The following is a 23,135-nucleotide window of genomic DNA, read 5'->3' on the forward strand; positions in this document are numbered from 1 at the left end:
ATAGAATCTCTGTCCAATTAATTCAAAATGGCCAAATCTCATTATTTCTAATGGGACTACAGAAATATCTGCTCATCTGCTCTGCTACAATGAGGTTATGGTCTACTGAGTAAACAGGATATGAAGAAAAAAGAGGAGATGACAGCTATTTTAGATGTACAATCCTCTATTATGGTTTAGAACTGAAATGTTAATTCTCCTCTCACAGTGAAGAAGTAACTTTCAATTACTTGGCTCAGAAGGACAGTGGTGATGCACTTGGATACATATTAAAGATGCACGAAACTTTAAATAACATGGGATTCTTCTCATAAAGATCATTAACAATAAAAGAAGATATGTCACTGTGGCACATTTGAGAGAACTGTTAGTATTTACAACACTATACCTTTCGAAAACTAACAGAGGAAGTATTGTTTGTGATAGTGAAGAAAAATTATTTATTTTTTCAGAGAAAAAAAAAAGGTTAATTAAATTTAAGCTTGCCATCTTAACTATAAGGATGGATTTTCAATGAGTATTTCTGCAATTATTTTGCAAGGAAACTTGATGCCCAATACTAACGTGAATTTAGATTACCACATAATCCAGGTATTTAAATTGTTCTTTCAGCACACAGTTTTCACTTTTTGTACATTTGTCCCTCATTTACTTGCTTGGTATAGGTTTATACAATGATGTTAGAAGAGGTTACTTTTTTATTACTTTAAATTCAAAGACAAAAATAAATTATGCTATCAGTGTTGTCTTTTTGTTTCATATGCAGTATTTCCTCATTAGAGTCCTTTTAAATCTATCAGTTTTAAGCTTCATCTATACTTAAAATGCTTACTATAAGATTTGGAAAAAGCATACCTTTTGGAACCCAACCAATACACAAACCCCTTCACCAAAGCATGAACGTGTTAAAACTTCAAATAGAACAGATGTACAAGTTCTGTCAGCAGCAAAAAAAAATGCACACTATTATTTTTCCCTGTATGAGGAAACAGCTGAATAACTTTTATGGAAAACACTCTAAAAACCTTCAGGCTTAGGCAGACATCTACTGCGGAAAATTTCTGCTGTGGAAAATTTCAAGCCAAAGAGTTAAAGTTTGGCAGGTTTATATAAGCAACTAAAAGAAGGTCTTATAATACAGTGTTGGGCAATTTTAATTGTAGAAATCCCTCCTAACTCCGCCAATAAGATATTAATGCACAATGCATCAAAATTAGCTTTCAGTTAATAGTTACACAGAATTTACATCAGTGTAACTAAAAGCAGAAATTGACCCTCCAAATATGATAGAGTACTCTGTGATCTTGTTAGGCTTTTAGAGCAGGGAATGTCATTTATTACATATTTGGACAGAGCCCAGCAAAATAGACCCTAATTTGGTTGTGGCCTTTAAGCATGACTGCTATATAAATGTAATAATAACAATAATAATAATAATAAAGTGTTACAGAATTGTAAACTATTATTTTCTCCTTAGCATGTGGTGAAGTGAACTACATATTTGGAAAGAACTGTGTTTTCTGTTTTTTTCCTATCACAAATTATTAATTTACAGGAACCTTTGAAGTTGGAAACTTATAGTTGCAATTCTCTGCTGTTTAAAGGCATGAACAGTTTAGCTCTGTAAAATACTAATTCTCAGATTTCTCTCTAAAATTTAACAGGGGAAGAAGATACTGATGACTGGAGATTTTTTGCAGAGAGTAAATTGATTAAAGACTCTGGCAAAAGCACACGACAACAGTGTCTTAAAGCATCTTGACTTGTTCACTGTAGTTTAAATGGTTTGAAAAATACAAATTGAAGTAAATTGCTCCTTGTCACTGACAAGGAGTGGTGGTTCCAAAATAAACTTAGACTGTTGATCTAAGAATAAAGCTCCTAGCATTTTCTATTACTCTAATAAAAGGTAATATTTTTGTTAAAATGTGAAGGTGTCTCTATTTTCATTGGCTAACTGTAAGCACTATATTTTTTTTAATGACCCCTTCAATGAATTTATTTAACATGGTTTACCAATATTTCCAAACTCAGCATGGAAAAGCCATCAGAATGGTACTAGGTCATGGGCCCTGAATGAAGCCATCAGCAAGGATTAATAAACTGTGACAGCTGCCCAATAGCTTTCATTCTATTTAAAAATCAGATTGCAATTCAAAATGCAGTGTAATCTTTTGGCCCAGCTAGCATGGCAAAAATCAGAACAGAGAATAGATGACAGTGGTCATTGTTACAAAAAAATCCAGTTTGGAGCAGTAAATCTTAACGACAGCAACGCTCAAAGAGATAAAAGAGATAATGGAAACTGTTAAAGTTCTCATCATTTTCTAAAAACCTGCATAAAATGTATCATATTATTGTGGAAATAGGAATATGAAATTACTTGTTTTCTAGCGCATATCCTATAAATTAATGATTAAAATATTTTTGATCTTCTCTAAGATCTGCCTTTACAATTGAGAAACACTCCCTTACTATTTTTAATCTAAAACTTATTTTCAGAACCTTGTCTGAAACTATTGATGAAAAATAAAAATTCACATGTTCGGACAAATATAGTAGCACTAGGCTTATCCATTGCAACACGGAGTTTTCATACTTTTCAGTTACACAAGAGAGTTTATCAGACTGCATACCAAAGTTCTTTAAAACTACACAGCTATGCAAGTATAACAATATTAAGGACAATCAAAGGGCTGGAGCACCTCTCCTGTAAAGACGGGTTGAGGGAGTTGGGGTTGCTCAGCCTGGAGAAGGCTCCAGGAGACCTTAAAGAGGCCTTCCAGGAGTGCAGTGGTAGGACAAGGGGGAATGGCTTTAAACTACAAGAGGGGAGAGTTAGGTTAGATGTGAGGAAGAAATTCTTTACTCAGATGGTGGTGAGGCCCTTGAACAGCTTGCCCAGAGAAGCTGTGGATGCCCCATCCCTGTGGGTGTTTCAAGGCCAGGCTGGATGGGGCTTTGGGCAACCTAGTCTGGTGGGAGGCGTCCCTGCCCATGGCTGGGGTTTGGAACTGGGTGATCTTTAAGGTCCCTTCCAACCCAAACCATTCTGTGGTTCTATGATTCTATAATAGTCAAAGTCAGAATAGATTGGTCACTGGGAAATAAGAGCATTTAGAAAACCCTTTTAGTAAGGCTTCCCCCCCCCCCTTTATTTTTTCCTTTTTTCCTATACGCTTGTATGATTCACCTAGTGTCTGAAAGAATACAGATTTTTTTATCTTCTTACAAATTAACAGAAATCAGGCTTTAGAGCTATGACATACATTTTCAGAGTCTGCAACAGACCCAGAGTTGTAACAACCATTTTTGGAAGAGTGCTATAAAATTTAGTAACGATTAAACTAACAAGAGTTTTTTACAGAAATCACTCAGAAAATAAGTATAGTGTATGTAATAGGCTTTTTTCAATCCAGGATTTGAAATTTTATAGCAAGCATAAATATTTTATTAAATTTATATATATAAAATAATTGTTAAAAAAATTCTATAGGGCACTTGCATTAGGATACTACTGTATTCTGAATTAATCTCTCTTTATTTGAACTCTTATTCCTGCTCATAAAGACTTTAATTCTCTAGTTCTTTCTTCCTTCCAAACAATAAATTACTTCTTCAAACAATACATTATTTGTACTCACCCCCTTCTCAATGCTCCCTGTTTGGCAAAGAGTACCTTCAGCTGCTGGAATACTGTTGGTAACACAGCGGTTACTTTTGCTGAGGCACCAGAGCTCTCTACACACTTCCTAGGAAAGAAGGCAGAAGCAAGTTGATCAGAGTAACAGCCTAAAATTGCTTCCAATCCTCATACACGTATATAAAGAAATTTGTTTTGAACATACTATAAGAGCTGGGCTGGAGTCTAGATGTTTTCAAAACATTCTGGAGCAACTTCAAAGCCAGCATATTCTACTTAAGAATATTCTGCCACAAAAATTCAGGAAGGATCAAATTGTAGACTACAAAAATGTGTTTTTCTACACCTTCTATGCAAGCATTGTCGTGTCATAGCTGGTTTTCTGATTAGTATTTGATATATTTTAGTATTGTAGTATTGTTGTAAAAGTAATCTGTTGTAAAGGATGTGCTGTAGTATCTCCATAGTTAACATTATCTGCCTCAAAAATTCATGGTAAAAGGATACTGTTAACTTTGAAATATGAACCAGCAAGATTTGTTTCCTTCAGGTTAAACCAAAAGGTTTCTGAGCTTAGACTATTTGCAATCCTATTCTGTAACACATGCTAAAACAGTGCATGTGTATGTATATATCAAAATATTTCCTTTAAACGTTTTAGATTTGTGGCATTTTATAAATGATTTAGCCTATTGTAATTCCCTCCATTGTCAGCATTAAAGAGGTTTTCAAATAATTTATTTTCCTACAGTGTTTTCTCATTTGTTTTTGTGCATTTACTAATTTAAATTAAGCCAAATTCTGTTGACATTAGAGATTCACTATTAAAAATATCTATGGTTGAAATTCATAATGAGAGGTGTGATCCACTTCAGTTGTCCTTGGCTTGGACTGTATGTAGAATGGAATTAGAAATTATTTGTGTTTATGGTAACTGTCCTGCATGATGATCTTTGTTGTATTACTTTGACATCTGTGTAAGACTTCACAACCTGCTTTCTATTAAATACTTTCTATTTTAAAGTACTTTTGAAAATTTGAAAGATAAATACTCAAATCTTTAAGTAACCTTATGATAGGCATTACCAATGCATTTTATTAAATGTCTGCTTGAAATCATACCCAAAAATAATTCTTGTATAGATTCTATGACTGAATCTTGGAACAAAGAGGAAAAAGGAAAAGACAGTATGAGCAAATTAAAGTTATTAGCCACCCCCCCACTCCCTTGCAAATTAATTGTTTATCTGAGGAAATGAATGAGTATCTGGCATCTAGGCTATCTTTTCTATGCACCTCAACTAGAGCAACTGTTATGTTATTCCCTAAGATTCCGCTTCTTGCATGAAACTTATGATGAATAGAAATGCTTCTTTCTAAACTCTACTGAATATAGAAATGGATTTATATATTATTGTTACCTAGTAGCTCCAGTAAGTTCAACAGTACAAGTTTTTACGGAATAATACAAAATTATTTACCAAGTTTAAAAACAGCTGGTGCCATTCAGGACAGATATATACTCTGCATTTAGTTTCATGATTGGTAGAATCAAGCCATCTTTTTAAAAATCTATAAAAAACATAACATCTTAGCATGGCCTGAAATGATGAGGAATAAGTACTGTTGATTTGTGGAGCTTCCACTGAACATTTGACAATTTGGCCTAAGCTATTTCGTTATATTAAATCATGTAACAACTCCTGTTTGGTGGGTGGGTCTATGAAAACTCAAGAGAACTGACATTCATGAGTCTTTTTTAGGAGAAATATTGCCACAGGTAAATGGATACTTACTACTAAAGTAAGAACTACCTTACTTTCCAAATTAGAATTTATTTTTCATTGAAGAAATGAAAACAGTATAAATATTTACTTACTTAAATCTCTGAATAAAAGACTTACTTTTGCCACTCAGATTGTAAGATTTTCAGATTAAGATACGCATTCACAAGTAAATATGGTTTAAAAGATCAAATAGAACAGGAAAAGCACAGAAGATATCACGAAGACTTTTGAAAAATCTCTTATAAATTTTATTACTACAAAGTTATTTTTTAAATTCAACACTACATCAAAACCGCATCTTCAATCAAGAATCTCAATTTCAATCCAGTATGGATTTCAAAGTGAAAACCTAAAATAAGTTCCTTTCAGACACATTATGAGGTGCTCCTGTCATACAACTGCCTTACTTACTTTTGTGTCTAATTTACTTGCTTGTCTGTTTCATGTATGACTTATATTGTCAGACTGTAATTAAAAGCGTCACAGTGATGACCCTAGTTAAGATCCTACATTTATTTTGCATCAGATCAAATTCAAATGTTTAAATTAATATCTGTGTTAATTTTGCAAAGACTGGACTAATGTTTGGAAAACCAAAAATTCAAGTGCATTAGGAAATAAAGATTTCAACTAATCTAATACAGAAGAAAAAGTAAAATCTCGGTAACACTCTGGATTTTGAAAACATCTACATTTCAGAGTGATTTGAATCCAGAATTCTGGTTTGCGCTTCAGATTTTACTTGCAGAATTTCACTTTTGATATCCCTATACAAATACACCATATATATGTTAACACAGAAGGTGATGAAATAATTAAAACATTTATCTCATTCATTGCCAGGCTAACATACTCACAAAGGACAGCATTTAACAATTTCTCCCAGACATTGTAATTCCAAGTAAATAATCAGCTGAACTGTGTGAACTAATGGATACAGCTATTTTAGTTATACATCATTTACAGAATGATTTCGAGCAAGTTAGCTCATCTCCCTGCTCCATGACAAATGAGAAAAAATATTTTCCTTCTTCCAAAATTGCTTTGGGAAATAAGATGAAAAAAACTGTATCAAAACTATATATTATTACTGACATAGCGTGTTTGTCTTTATTCAGACCTTAATTTTAGTACCAATTTTTCTCAGTAAACCTCTGACGACAAAATGAAAGTAATGCTAAATGACTGCAGGCTGTATAACACTATTAGTACTTAAGCTAAAACCTCTACTCAAATCAGGAAAGAGTTCTGTCCAAGGACAGACTTACAATATCCCAAGATCAACAGAAAACTTATGGAAAACTAAGCAAAATACAGACAACTTGTAAACTAATATAACACAATGTAACAATTAGTAGAAATATTCTATAATAAAACAATAAATTAAAGAATGTGTTTTTGTAATTTCTTCTAAAAGAAGTTTTATAATTTCTTTTAGGAGAAATAACACATTTATTTAAAAAGTGATTTAATTTCCCCTAGTGTATTTTGTTTAAAAGAAATAGTAGAATTTGAAATATATCTTCTATCGCCCTGCATACGTAAAATAACATTGTCATTTGAAAACAAGATAGGTAAAATAAAATGGCAAAATTCATCTGTGCTACTATTCTATTAAATGGAAGTGAAATTATACCATGTATTACTATGCCTATGTCTTCTTTATTTTCAGGTGATTTCAGAAAGTTAAGAGAGAGATTCTTATTAAGGTGCACAAGGCTTTCTGTTCTCCATATCAACCCCATACCTGGTACTGCCTCAGTTTCATAATTATTCATTTGAATTATTTCCTTATTACCACTGTCCTATTTGTAACATCTCTAAGCAGCTGTTTTTAATAAACCAGGCTGAAAAACATATGAGAAATTGCCCTGGAAAAGTCAGGCTCAAAATCACTAGTAGGAAGTCTACTGCTTTTCCTCACACACTAACATGCACACATGCACACACACACACACAACAACATAAGGTGACCCACTAATAGGGTAGTGTTTTCTTTGTTGGTGGACGTAGGATAAGGTTAACATACCTTTTGTCAACATTAAATTTGTATGAACAATTTACTGAAGCTAAGAAAAAGAAGCATAATCTGAAAATTAATCAATGATCTCAAAGTCAGTCTTCAAGTGTGTGGATTTAATAACTATTAATTTATAAAGGAAACAAGGGAAAGTGTTTTAGAAGTCCAGGAAACATAAACTGAAGCTGAGGCCTTTCACAAGATCAAGACAAGATAGATGACAACCTGTAACGGTGTATCTTAGGGCTCCATGACTTCAGTTTGGAATTCGGATGCTTGTATTTGCAGTAAATTAAACAAAGCTGAACCCATCTAGAGAAAAAAAACAGCAAATCAAATTATCTTCGTTTTGCCTAAGTGTTATCAATGATGGAGCCTCTTTCTGTTGTGTCATGCAGAGTTATATATAGGCATTTCAAATTATGTAAAATCTAAGCAACCTATATCATAATAATCATAAATAGTAACAATACAGCACAATGAAAACTCAATAGGATGAGTGAAGGTCAACTTGCTGTGCTGCTCTGTTCTTAATGTTCAACACTAATGAAAGCCTCCAACAGAAGTTAGCAGTTTGGCCCATAATGTTTAAAAAAAAAAAGATGGGAAATACATTCACAATGCATATTAAACTACGATAATTTGGGGGTTTCAAATTCACAATGCATATTCAACTACAATAATCTGGGGTTTCATTTTTTTTCATAAAGTTTAAAAATGCTAATCAGGATTTTATGTTATGTCAGCATGTTTCATCTATACTATGCTGCACCTCTTGATGAGCATTTGCTAAAATAGAGCATAAAAATAATTTGCTTGAATTGTAATTTACAATTCAGATCTGAAAAGCATCAGCCTAGAGTATCTCCAGCCTCACTGCTGAAATTCTGATGGCAACACACTTAAAACTAGAAGGCTGATTATAATTAGGGGTGAATTTTGGAAGGTTCAAAGACAAGTTTAGTTCAGATAAGCACCCAAAAGTTACCATTTTAGTGCTCTCCTACCAAATGCTCATTAAGTGGTGCAGCATGTTACGAATCACAACATGCTGAAATAACGTGAAATAAAAGCTGTAACTTAAGTCATACATTTGCATTATGTAACCAGCATACTTTCCTAAATATTGGGTGCTTATGTGAACGTTATGGAAACTACAGAAGCCTCACAAGGTCAGTGACCTCCAAGTAGCATCTTCCCTTTCGAACCCATGAAAACTATTCCATCTTTATCTAAACCACATTATAGAATCTGGAATCTCATTATTGCTTCTGCTATCCGCTGAAGCATTACTCCTGCTTTGATCACTGGCTTCTGCTTGTCCTTTTTAAGCAGCTTTCATAAGATCCATGCATGTCTGTGCTACATCTGTGTCTCTTGTGAGAGAGAGAAATAGAAAAAAGGGAAGAAGAGGGGGAGAATAAGAGAGAGGGTGTGGAGGCAAGACAGTCAAAGGAAAGAAGAAAGAGGGACTGTATCATGGTGGCAGTACTCTGGTAACTTTTTAAAGAAACAAAAAAGATGTAAAACCACCTTAGGATTCATAAAGAGGAAAACTTCTGGGATTTCCATTGGCTACACACATCATAATGTTAAAAAAAAAAAAAAGAGGGAACAAAATTCACTTTAAGAATAAAGCTGAAAGTATTTCACGTTATTAATTACAGCACAATCCTCTAAGTCCTTACACAAGAAAAGCTCAGAAGTTTGATCATGCTAAATGCAAAAGGCCTGTACAACACCGATGCAAGGTTTTGCGCTTGGCTGACAAGACCTTCTAAAATAAAGAATAATGGAAATGTTGATAAAAATACATGAGTATTACAACAGGACTGTCAATTCCTCTCTTCACCTACACATATTTAAACAGAATCACAGAACGGCCAAGGTTGGAAGGAACCTCTGAAGATCATCTAGTCCAACCCCACTATCAAGCAGGATCACCTAAAGCACATTGCGCAGGATGGCATCCAGGCAGGTTTTGAATATCTCCAGAGAAGGAGACTCCACAACCTCTCTGGGCAACCTCTGCCAGTGCTCTGTCACCCTCACAGCACAGAAGTGCCCTCTCATACTCAGCCAGAACTTCCTGTGCTTCAGTTTGTGCCCATTGCCTCTCGTCCTGTCACTGGGCACAACTGAAAAGAGACTGGCTCCATCCTCTCAACACCCTCCACTCAGATATTTATACACATTCATGAAGTCTCCCCTCAGTCTTCTCTTTTCCAGACTAAACAGGCCCAACTCTCTCAGCCTGTCCTCATATGACAGGTGCTCCAGTCCCCTCACCATATTAGTAGCCCTCCTCTGGACTCACTCCAGTAGCTCCATGTCCCTCTTGTGCTGGGAAGCCCAGAACTGGACACAGTACTCCAGGTGGGGCCTCACCAGGGCTGAGTAGAGGGGGAGGATCACCTCCCTTGACCTGCTGGCAACACTCTTCCAAATGCAGCCCAGGATCCCTTTGGCCTTCTTGGCCACAAGGGCACATCGCTGGCTCATGGTCAGCCTGCTGTCCTCCAAGACTCCCAGGTCCCTCTCTGCAGAGCTGCTCTCCAGCAGGTCAGCCCCCAGCCTGAGCCTGTACTGGTGCTTGGGGTTATTCCTCCCAAGGTGCAGAACCCTGCACTTGCCCTTGTTGAACTTCATGAGGTTCCTCTTGGTCCTACCCTCCAGCCTGTCGAGGTCCCTCTGAATGGCAGCACAGCCCTCTGGGGTATCAGCCAACCTTCCGAGCTTCGCGTCATCAGCAAATTTCCTGAGGGTGCACTCCATTCCATCATCAAGGTTGTTGATGAATAAACTGAACAAGACCAGACCCAGTACTGACACCTGGGGGACACCGCTAGCTACACGCCTCCAACTAGACTCCGCACCACTAAGCACAACCCTCTGAGCTCTGTTGTCCAGCCAATTACCAACCCATCTCACCATCCACTCATGTAGGCCACACAAAACAGGAATTTGTGATGTAAATCAATATGACTGAACTACTTACACATTGCTAACAAGCACATTGTATGAAGTGACTTTGCCATGGTATGAAGTATGAAGCCAAGGGGGAAAAAAAAGCACTTTTCAGTGAGTTAGTATTATGTACAAATTGAATTGAATGCACAATACTTGTCTTAGCAGTAATGAGTGAGGAAAGAGAAGGGACCTGGTAGTCTTGTGTAAAGATACACCAGTGGCTTCTCTGCCTTTGCTTTTTGGAAAAATAGAGCTTCCAAATCTGTTTTCACCTACCTACAGGAGCTCTAAGTCAAGCTAAATACCTCTTTTTATTTAAGTGGAGTAAATCATATCAGTGTTTCATGAAAACAGTGACAGTTTAATTCACTAACATTAAAATTTACAAGGGCCAACTGCAATTTAGGCTAGAAGAAATACTGCAGAACTGCTCTGTATAGAAATTTGTTTACTTTCCTGCATTTGAAAGTCAGCTGACCAGAGAGGCAAGTTAGCTGTTTTGTTTTGCTCATTACTAATACAGTTACACTATTCTGTCTCTGAATTGGCATGTACGAAACTACAAAGCAGTGAAGGTATAGCAACTGTATGTCCTATATTTCTGTGGTAGATACTTTCCAAGCAACTTTCTACTAATGGTCATTAGCTTTATGAACACTCTCCGTAACTCGTTAAAAATAAATCAAGGGGATCACTTGAAGCCAAAAGGAGGACTCTTAATTTTGAGAATGTATCTTCATTCTTCCTGTTTATAAGCAATAAGTTCATAGCTTGAACTTATCTGTCCTTCATAATGCAGCAACAAAATGTGACTAAAAACTGGTACCTGAATTTTAAGTTACTTTAGTTAGGACACTAACTGGAGAATTTAACTACAAACGTAAGACCATGAAAAAGAAGAGAGCTGCACGTCATCAGCTAGAATATATAACCTGATGTCTTATACTCCAGTTTGAAACACAAATAGATTAGGTCCTACTGATTTGAGTGAAGCCATGTGCTCAAACGAAAGTAGCATTTGTCCTGTTATACCTCTACTCTAAACACTTAGACACCAATGAAGGTGAAAAAGCATAAAATGTAAAAAAAATTTAAGTTAGGCACTATCTCTGAAATTCATGCTAGCAGCCAACAGCTTCACAGATCATAAAATACACCACAACAACATCAAATATATGCATCAAGTATTAACTCCTATTAAAATGTCTGAGGTTTTAGTCCCTGTCCTAAAAACATGGGGACCAGCTCGAAAGCAAAGCATTATTTTGAACCACAAAATCTGTAAGTTACAGTCAGTCATATTCCAGGCATTATTTAAACTCACAAAACAGAAATTCAAAGACTGGAATTCCTTCCTGAGTTAACCCAGAGACAGCCAACTCTTACTAGGCAGATGCTCAAAGGTGAATAAGGTAAGGAGTCAACAAAAGATGTTCTCCTTACACTCAACTGAATAAACAAATTGAGTAAGTTTCTGAACTATCAGGGGAACTGGAACACAGAGAAGAACTGAGCCATCTTGACAGTAAGGAGAAAAAAATCCATGCTGCATCATCCTAGAAGATATCTAGTAGCTACATAAATGAACAGGAACTGGTATTGTTCCTAACAATCATCATAATTTCTGACTACACTGCAGTTAACAAGATACTTGAAAACATGCATGCCTTTAGAAAAAGGTATGCACCAGCATTATATGGTGAAATTTCTACCATTACAATTTGTTTTACTGGAAGTCATAAGTTTAACACACTCTTGTATCTGAAAGTGTAGCTTAAAAATGAAGTATTTTAAGTATCTTGTGAGATTGCCTCTTAGTTCTTTATTAAAAGTATTTATTTTTTCAATTAAATTCTCTAAATTGCTCCTGTATCATAGATTTGTGGAAAGTATACAGAACAATGAAAATGTGACATTAGAAAAATCACTGTCTATTTGCAAACACTTAGTTAATCACTGATATGCTAAAACAGCACTTTGAATTCTTGCCACACAATGTGTGGAAGAACATAAGGAAATCTGACTAATAACTGCAATGCTTTTGCTGGAACAGTTTTGCTCATAAGTGACTAAAACAGATGGTTTCATTAGATCTAGTAATAACAGTAATATCAGTATAACTACCTAAGAGCTGCTTTTAAGGGCAAAACTCCTTGTCAGTAAACACACACACAGAAAGTCAGGGTCTTGCAGTCCCTTCAGCAGCGAGTTCTCATGCCTTAAACATTCAAACACCTCTCCAGGTATTAACTTCAAGTTCCTAAGTAAGAGAGAAAGCTTCAAGTATTTAAATATACAAAACTCTTGGTAGGATTAGGACCTAATTTATGACCAAAAGCAACAAGCATTTGAAATACACATACAGACGGACTAGGTGAGGAAATACGGGAGAACAAGCAATGAATACCAATGATCATCAAAGCTGATTGGTTGAAAGAGGTAATTTTTCTAGACGTTTATAAGACATTAGGACAGAATTTCAAAGCAGAAAGACCATCGGTATTTTCTAAGTCATGTTACAAACACCATATTAACACTAGTATTGGAGCCCAAAGGAGACTTAAAATATTTTTTTTTGCTTTGACTTGAGAGTTCAATGGTTTCTCTTGTCATGTCTTGCCATCACAAATCAATAAAGAACATGAGCAAGAGGAAATGGCAAGAAATTTTCTCTGAGATTTCCCTTTGTTTTAGAATGTATTTATTTATGGGTCATTAAATCCCATAGTGTACATCTTGCTGTACCCCTTCCTCTTTTACCAGGCTGTTCAAATAAAGAGGATTGACTGCCAGAAAGAAGTTAATATACGAATCTGATCCATTGTTAATTAGAGATTTTTACTATGTTTTTCAGTTCATGGTTGCACACTTATTAGAATGAGATCAGTGAACTATTTACAGCATTTTAATGTAGACATTATATCAAACAGGAACACTCAAAGTACTGGCTGTTTACTTTTGATAATGAAAGAGTAGAATATAATATTTAACTTAACTTTTCCTGGTATTTCGATCTGGTTCCACTACTCAGTTCTACAAACCCATTCTTACAAGAAAAGTCTTTCTTCTGTATTTTCCATCTGCATTCCACTTACAAAGATTATTTCTTTCTCTCCAATGTTATCACTTGAAATCTGTATGATCATCATGATGGCATTTCCAAAGTATTATGACCATGGCAGATAATATTTTTAAATGCAGACCATATTTTAAATTTATATAATTTCTTAGATTGGATATTATCAGACTTTTACAATAACCTGTTATATAGATATGTAAAGTCTGAATCCTAGTACTAAAAATAAGTTATTTTTTCTGAGACACTTTCAAGTCATGCTCACACTGATGGCATATATTACACTGCATCAATTCAGAGGACTGGTGATGTTACATGAAGACTTAAATTCTTTAACTATTTATTTATATATTTAACTATTGCCTCAATTAAGTTTCAACCTCTTTTTTGTAACTATAAAACAATCCCCTAAAAATATTTAAAACAAAAAAAGAAAGCAGACTTTATAAAGACAAGATTACCTACATCTTTAGTACCTTCGAATGTTGACATTTTAGAAACTGATTTAGAAACAGATGCGTACTGCGCAGCATGATCATCACAACAATGATTACTTGGTTTAACATAGTTTGAAAAAAATAATTTACATGTGGAAAAGTCAGGTTTTGCACATTATTAACTTTCCAGGTTAATTTAAAATGCAAAGTATCTCCAAAGGGTATTCTATAAGTAATGGATTAAATACCTGCAGATTTCCTTAGTCTTAAAATAAATACTGTGTGTGCTGAGAATTTGCAAGAAAAAAAAAAGGGGGAGGGGAGATATGACTTAGATTTAGCAACAGGAAACAGGGCCCTTAGAGAACAGTGGTGGGAAGTAAGAACTTACAGAGGAACAATAAAGGCCAAAAGAGGTTTGATGAGGATCAGGAATAGAAGACCCAGCAAGGTAATCAATCAACTACATATAGCTTTGAAAATCCTTTCCACAATGCAACCTACCAAAGAGGCATCCCAAGAAAAATACTGTATTTATCACCCAAGGGATATTAAAAATAGAATTCCTTTGTAGCTAGCCTTTAGAGAAGTGAACAGAGTAAATTTAGTAGTTACATTGCTATATTTGAATAGTCTTATCATTAAAATGCTAATAAAACTCAGTATTTTTTTAATCATTAGACATGTTTTCAAGGTTTATTTTATTCAGTGTATTTAATCAGCTGATTATTTGATGTCAGGCATAACGGAATGCATCCTTTTACTATGCATTTTGAGCTGCAAGATTTTCTTTAAATAATATTTTAAAATATATTGCATAATGTACTGAAATATTAAGCGTGCAGGCTTTTATTTTGACTGCAAATTTCTTTAAATTCAATACCGCACACTGGTACTTACAGCCAAATCTTTGCTAGCACTAAGCTATTCGGTATCCTATTTAGCTACCTAGCTTCATGTTCCTGTGTTCCCATAACCAAATAGTCTTCTTTTCAAAAAGAGATCTGAAGAATGTGAGAAACAACAAGCTCATTGTCATCAAAAAATAAAATGAAAGCAAAAAACAAATACAAAAGTAACTTCAAAATGTAGCTTTAAATTGAAAAGTTAAAGCCAACAAAACAGATTTAATGTTTCAAGATTCATACAGCATGAATCTGATCTCATTTAACTGAAATCAGTGAAAATTCTGTAGTACACTTTACGTGGAGCAGGAACAAGTGTTCTGGGCTCTTTTTTCTCCTAACATTCAAGAATGCTTCTCCAGCTCATTGTTACCCACACATTTTGGTGTACAGTATGCGCAAATGACTCAAGCAAAAGATGCAGCATAAGGATTAAAATGTACCCTTTGCTTACATAGGATGGCGCCAGACAGAATGCTGTCAGAAATGTGTAACCCACTAGTGCAACTAACTAAAAAATTATGCTATAAAGGAATATATACAAATGACTAAGAAGAACACTCAGCATAAGGATTAAGACTTCTTACCCCATATTTACATTGACGGGATGTTGCTCCATACTGGAAGCGACACTGTTCATCAGCATCATACACCTGACCTGGGGCCACAGCTGGATAAAGAAAGTCACGCTTGGGAGGCTCATTATCAAGGCAAGTACCACGGCCCGAACTGTTCAACATAAAGGACCAAAGGAATTAGGAATTCTACTGACTGTAAATCACAGTAATGATATCATGTATCTAGTTCTTACTTTTAACATCTTTGGGTGTGAAACAAATATGATCGCAATAAACAAACAGTACGATGGTACACCCATGGTAAATATATACATATATATTAGAGGGAATTAATAGATCAAAATAATTTTTCATCATAATTATTAACAAAAATGCTTATTTTAGATCACAAAATAGATTTCTTATATTATCCTTTTTAAAAGTACAAGAATTACTGAGCCACACAAGACTGATTTTCATTTTTGTTTTAAGGTTCTTATTTGTTTTCATTGAATAGGTACATTTGGTCATAGAACAAAAATTAAACAAATTATGCAAATAAAATAAATAAAGGTTATAATTCTTAACAATCTTTCTGATCCTTCAAACAGCCAAGTACCTTAAAATATTACAGATAACAGCAGCTCAACTGGTTTATGAAAAAGTAAAACACACTAAAATTTCAACATGACTAAATGTTTATAACATTAGGACCCTAACATGCATGCCTATTCCATGTGAGAGAACAAAACTGTTCCTGTGGTAAAAATTGTCCATGATCTTAAAATTCACCTATACTTGTGTGAGTGACAAAATTCATATGAATGTAAAGATCTTTTCTATCGCATTAATAACACATAGTCTTCAGAATTTCAAGTTTTAACTAAGATCATCATCTTTCAAAACTTTAATATTCTTTTCCTTTATATTCACTGTTCTGTGGGTGGTTTTTTTGTTTTGTTTTTGTTGTTTTGTTTTGTTTCAAAACATGCCCATATTCAACCATAATATTTCAGTGTAGTGGAACAATAACAAATAAAGTCAAAGGCAGACAGAGTTCTTTTTTTTAGAAAACTTCATACTTTTCTAAATATAATTATTCAGTTTTATTTAGTCAGTGAGCATAAAAGAGGACAGATGCTTTTTTACTTTCATTTCACATGTGAATAAGTGAGGATTTTTAAAGAATTCTGATGCCAACACTTTAAATTTTTTTCTGACATTCCTACAAATTTTGCCAGCACTTATGGTTTTTTTCCAAATCTTTTCCATGCACCTTGCCAAAGGAACATAATTTCAGAAGTGAATGTTCTACACTGTTTTTTGGAGATCTCCAATTTTCTATATTTTTCACTTGCAGATAAAAAAAAAAAAAAGCCCCCTTTAACCATTCAGTTTGTGTTTTCATTCTAACCTTATCTGATTATTTTTTCAGAATACTACAACTATCCCTTTGGAAAAACATGTAAACAAACAAGCACTGACCATTTCAGAAGAAAGCAAACAGCAACTAAGGCAATTACCAAGTAAATAAAGAAAAGATACAATATTCAGTTACTAATCCTAATAAATTTAATCTGATTCACCTGCATCTTCCCCCCCCCCCAAATCCTCCTATCCCCACAATGAGGACATAAGATGTTGAAATCTACCTTTAAAATATCAAACGTGATTCTAACAAAAAAAAATAATGTACTAGTCCCTTTATTCCAGTTTCAAGGATTGCAAGCATATACATTTTCTAATGGCAGAAGATGAGAAACTATCCTACGTTCTTTTGAATCTAAGCCATTTCAGTGTTGTATTCTCCATGTCTGAGGAGTACATGTTAATAATTCCAATATGGAAATAAATCAAATACAATCTGATCTTTCTGCGTTGTCCAAACCAATCTGCAGACAGGAACTTTGCTTAAACAAGCAATGGGAAGTTTAACATTTGCTTGAGCTAATATTACATACGACAGGAACATTTCCACAGACTCAGATAGTGCAGGGTTTGGTCACTAAGGTATGATCCTGTAAACAAACGGGCAAGGATACAGCATTTACAAACCTCTCATTACCTTTGGTGATACTGTCCATAGGCATACAGATCCCTGCACAGTACTAGATTACAGATCTGAATTTTCAAATGCACTGAACCTGTGAACTAAACTCTACAGCTACTCTGCAAGACACATAACTGCAGAAATAAATATTTAACGCTTCTACAGAAGTCAAATCCTTGTAGAAAATTCAAAAATATGCCCATTCTGCTCTGATGACAGCATTCTCACCTTAATGAAATATGGTTGTAGTAGTAAAACACCAAGAAAAAGACTAGTAAGTGGTTATGCACTTAGCTACATTACATCACCATCTCTCAAGATCTCTCAAAATTTGTTTCTCTTTTTCCTTCTGCTTTAGTACTATTATTTCTCTTAAAGTACTTGAACAGCACTGGCACATTACAAACTTAGTTTGGGAGCCTGATACTGCATTGTGAATTGAAGTACATTGGAAAAAATAGCAAGCATTACAGAACAGTCATGAAACCAGGGCCTTCCCATTGGAGATGAAGGATCTCATCAAAGCAATTGAAACGATGAATGGAGACCAAGGATTAGCTAACATTTTCAGATAATTTCTACCGGACACGGGTGTAACACTCTTGCATCTATGTCCTTGTTCTTCTGCCTGTCTCTTTGCTCCACCAAGGCAAAACCTAGACACTTCAGGAAAAGATTACACTAAATCTAGGGGAGTGAACTAAAAGGGTCTAAGAAGAGTAACAGGATTTTTGAGCACATTCCAAACAGAGATCTAGTAGTTATTACCTGGCCTAAGAAAAAGTCCTGTGTGTAGATGTAAAGGAAGATAATGGGAAGGAAAAGAATGCCTAAATATTTTCATCTCTTTAATTTTAGAAAATTTCTATTCACTGTCAGTTTTGTGCTGTGTGATTTTATTCTATATAGGAAGCACATATAAAATCAAAAAAACCCAACTTGATATCCCAGCTAGAGCACTTACATTTTTGAAGAGTGGATAAATCTTCACTGTCTGCTATAGAAATAAGATGATCTCAACCTCACCATACGTTCTATTTACTCCACAATATAATACTAATACTCAGGGACTTTCTCGTTTTCCTAATTCTAGGTTAATTTAATGTGCTTATATGTGACATATTGGGACTAACTACAGATATATAATACTGAAGCTGGATGTCATTTCATCACAGTGAACAGTATTCCAGTGTAGTGTGTCAAGAGATAGTTGTAAAATAATCTACAATGTAGTTAAAATTTTGGTTTTTATTTCAATATTTCAGGATAGCAAAAATTAATCTTGTTTCTGTTTGGAAGGATAGCAAGGATAATAGAGCTTTCACTTAAAGCTCATGATCTCCAACTTTCTATCACTGCTAATTGTTTGATCCATGTGAACCAGGAATTCAGTGTTGGAATCTCTACAGACCAAACAATGCAATAATGACGATCACTGTCTCCGTGCAGACATCACTTTTATATCCCTACGCTACTTAAAGAAAAAATGCAAAAAACATAGCTGTAGACCTTTCAGAATTTATGCTCATATTACACTACTTATTCACACATATCTCAGGAACATACACAGTACAACTAACTCCCTTCAAAGGCTAAGGAAAGAAGTATCCAGAACACTGGTACAGAAAATGGGTTTTGAATGTTACCGAATGAGCTTGCTCATAATAATAATGTGGAATTAATATAATGCAAGCTGTGATTAAAAAGCATACATTAAATGCATTCTAAATATTTTTTAATTATTTTATAGCTAAACTATCATATAGATAAATATATGGATAGTATACATAAGATTTTAATTAAGTTACAAAATTTACCATAAGTATATGGAAAATAACAATAGTAAAATTAATGAACTGTAAACACAGTGCATTTTATATACATAACTTTTAAAACATGAATTATTTATATGCCTGCATATAACATTTGGCTCCTTTCAAAATACTTAATTCACATTTATTACATACTTTTCCTCAGTATAAACGGTTTTTTAAAGAGTACCAGGACATATACTTTTGTACAGGCTACAAAAGTTGCTTAACCTGACATTAATGAATAAACTCGACAAACTGCTCAACAGTCTACAGATAATAACATAAATATTTGCAGAATGAGGACATAAGTAATGGTGGTATGATTCAGAGTGGTATGTTTAAAATTAAAATGAACCAGAATAGGATCACTAAATGCAAACATTCTTGAACTTTAGGGAAAATCAGATATTGATGTGGATTTACCACACTCTCTCATGACACATTGTTTCCTTCCAATCTTTTATGCAAGGATATCTATATGTCTGATTAGCTATTTCATATCAAAGACACTTTAATTTGCACAATGTTCTCACAATGCTCATTTTTTCTTTGGTTTGATAGTAGCCAATTTGCTATTTCTTTAATGTATACTTTCTTCCAGAATATGTTCCAAAGTGAACATATTCTGAATAATTATCCAGCACCCATATTAGGAAAAATCTACCAGTCCATCTATCAAAATCATCCTCGTATCAAAATCTGTTGGCAACCTGTCCTTGAGAGTTTGGGAGAGATTGAGATATAAAAAATGGGGACAATTTGTTCTACATTTATTTTATCATATATTCTACAAAACAGTTAATACATTGCTGATTCTGCCCTTTACAACCTATTCAAAAAAAAAAAAGAAAGAGGTAGACAAAGGCTATTACTTAGGAAAGCAACACTCAAAACATATTGCAAGCCAACGATTACAGAAACTGGCTCTTAATTTTTTAAAATTAGGTAGCCTTTTGGGTAAAATACTGACTTGCAAAATTTGATAAATATGAGCCAAGTGGGAAAATAGCCTTTTTAACCCGTTATCTGTTAGCAAAAACAAACATACAAAAAACCAAAAGCTTATTATAAATTCTGAAGTAAAAGAATAAAGAGGCAAATTATAATACAAAGCAAATACCAACAGATGATAATGAATATAAATTTTCTCTATTGATTTGTATAGAAAGGGACGGAATTTGCTATTGTTACTCCCCTGGAGTAACAAGGAACTGGCCAATCTGCCATAGGCAACAAACTATCCTACATTTATCTGCCATATCCACTTGAATATCCAAAATTTGGGGGCAGATGATGCCTGGGCCTAAACACAGAAAGATTTTTTATATCATCTCTATGAGTGTACTTGGACCAAAGTAGTTTTGGCTTCCTTCCACAGTTAGAATGGCCTAGTCTCTGAGATCTAAATCGCACTGTATGGCAATCCTAAAGACTCTCTAAGAATGCCCTGTGATTCAAATAGTTATAAGACTCATCATTCTGCTTTATTCCTCTTTAAAAGCCAATCCTCCCTTTACAAGACAGAGCTGGCCATCTGGCTTCTTGTAATACCTTCTCCTACCTGACGCTGACAAGATTAAGCAACTCCGACTCCTGAAATCATCCAGATTATGTTACTGCAAAATATAAAAGTAACTGAATAACGAAAGTTCTCTTTTTCTTTCCTTTTTTTTTTTTTTTTTAAAGTCTAGGGATCTTCATGGCTACTCACTAGATAATTATACATTATGTAGAATGAAACTTGCACGATACATATACATGCTGCATAGAATGAAGTTTATATGAATTAGTTTTTAATCACAGACAACAATTTTAGGGTTGGTTCTTTTCTCCTATGAAAACACATTAATGGTTTCTACTTCTTTCACAGGAATCTTTGTCCTCTGACACTGCTCTTCCACCTTCCAAATCTCATGGAGTCCTTCTGCATTTCATTACATAAAAAGGTTAACAAAATTTAAAGCCATTGTCAAGCACTTATGAACTGTTCAGTTGATAAACCGAATTCAGTCAATCTTTCACTCTAACATAAACTTTGACAGACAACAGCTATTTTGTGCTACAAGTTATGTTTTCCCCAGAAAAAATGGTTCTCCTTAGTCATTTCAAAGACTGTGTTAGCAGGTCATCATTCTTGGGAATTTTGATAGACCTATTAGCAATGCACAAGTTCGCTTTGTCTTTATTCCCATCCTTAAAATCATATGGGGCAGTCAGGGAATTGCTACTATATGAAACTGAGGAGTTTTCTTTGCTTCTTGCTCACTGATCATTACCTGAAAACACAAAGTCTCTGCTATTAAGGCTGTTCTGCATCAAGGAAAGGTGTATGGGTAAAAAAAGAAGTGATCTAAATTTCTGACAGCTGTCCTACAGGTATCTGTGTAACTCTATCTTAACAGCTTCCTGGTTTCATTGAGATGACACAACACTTAAGGAGGAGAATGGAAACCGGAGAAAAAACTATACTGTTAAGAGACTATTTTACTTTCTGAAATAATGCAGCAACTATTTCAAGAAAAAAAATTAATTCATTTCTAAGCTATTAAAACCACAAACAATAAGAAGCACAGACTTATCACGAACAGATCGTGTCTGAGAAATCTGACTTTTTTAAAGATAGATTGCAAAATTAGTAGATGAATAAGCTGTCTTTAGCTCTTTATACATTACTTATGATGGTATTTGATGCAATTGGGAACTCTATTTGTAACTGAAATGCATAAAAGAATGTTTATCCAAGGTGGACTGGAAAAAAATAATACATTCTTGTTTTTGAAAATAAAGACAAAATATTGTAGGAAATAAATTATTATTGGAGCTGATATCTCTGTTCTTATTCTAGCTAATCTAGAATCTTCAGTAATGATTTTTATGAAATACACAGACGGTAATAATTCAAGTAGTGCTGAAAACTGTGGCAATGACACAAAGGTATCTCAAAAAACCTGAAGAGATAAGAACTAGAGAACAGATTCACCAAAATGCTATTGTGCCTTTATGCTAACATAACTACAATTTCAGTGGCATCTCACGGGGTTAAAAATGAAACTTAACAGTGCATCAAACCTGCGGAATGGAAAAGAATAATGTGGATGCTAAGAGTAAACAATAACATATATAGAAACATTTAAACAAAGATGAAGCACAAGCTAAACATTTTTTAACATATAAAGCAAAAAATTGAAAGATCACTCTACACATGGAGATATCAAGTAGAGAAACAAGAAAGTTTGTTCAGACTGAGATTTTTATAAAATAGTTGGCTCTATTACATTTGCAGCATAACACTAGCCACAGAATTTTACCACGTGTTTCCTTCTCTAAGCACGTAAGTAAAAAATGACTGCATAGCTACCTGTGGAACAGTCTTCATCAATAGACAACTTATTTTCAGGACAATTACAAATTCAAAATGCAATGCAGAAGACAGTGCCAAATAGAAGGTGAGACTAAGAACAGCAGTACTGTAACAGTAAGAAAGAAACCCTCAATGCTACAAGAAAATATCTGAAATGTAAGATGATAGTCAGGACTACTGAACTGTGAAAAAAGCTCACAGAAGAGATGTGAAAATCCTATTCTTTGTAATAGTTAAAACTAGGCTGCGTAACATGCTAGAAAGAGTACTAAAAGGAACAGAACTGAATTAACAGATATGATTAGTAATGATAAAAACAAGATGATCTTGTCAATTTTTTATGCTGCTAGTGTTAAATGAATATATATATCTATCCTCAGAAAATCAACTTACATTGTGAAAAACCTGTATCACACACACATGTAGGATGATTTATTCCGTACGGTTTAGTTTAGGTGTTCATTTTAAACACTCCAGCACTTAAAATTGCATGGGTTCATAGTTCAGTGGGATGA

General features: G+C 34.4%; 1 protein-coding gene across 9 annotated transcripts in view; it reads right to left on the reverse strand.

Annotated features, from left to right (window-relative positions):
* ADAMTS6 (ADAM metallopeptidase with thrombospondin type 1 motif 6) overlaps positions 1-23,135 on the reverse strand; it is a 160,378-nt gene that overhangs the window by 63,210 nt on the left and 74,033 nt on the right. For all 9 annotated transcript variants that reach the window (XM_013180568.3, XM_048079505.2, XM_048079500.2 and 6 more), the window contains 2 exons: positions 15,426-15,567; positions 3,645-3,752 (listed from right to left, as the gene is read on the reverse strand). In XM_013180568.3, the coding sequence (XP_013036022.1) occupies positions 3,645-3,752; positions 15,426-15,567 (250 nt within the window). The remainder of the gene's footprint in view (positions 1-3,644; positions 3,753-15,425; positions 15,568-23,135) is intronic.

This window comes from Anser cygnoides, chromosome Z, assembly GCF_040182565.1.
Source record: "Anser cygnoides isolate HZ-2024a breed goose chromosome Z, Taihu_goose_T2T_genome, whole genome shotgun sequence".
In the NCBI taxonomy this organism is placed as follows: Eukaryota; Metazoa; Chordata; class Aves; order Anseriformes; family Anatidae; genus Anser; species Anser cygnoides.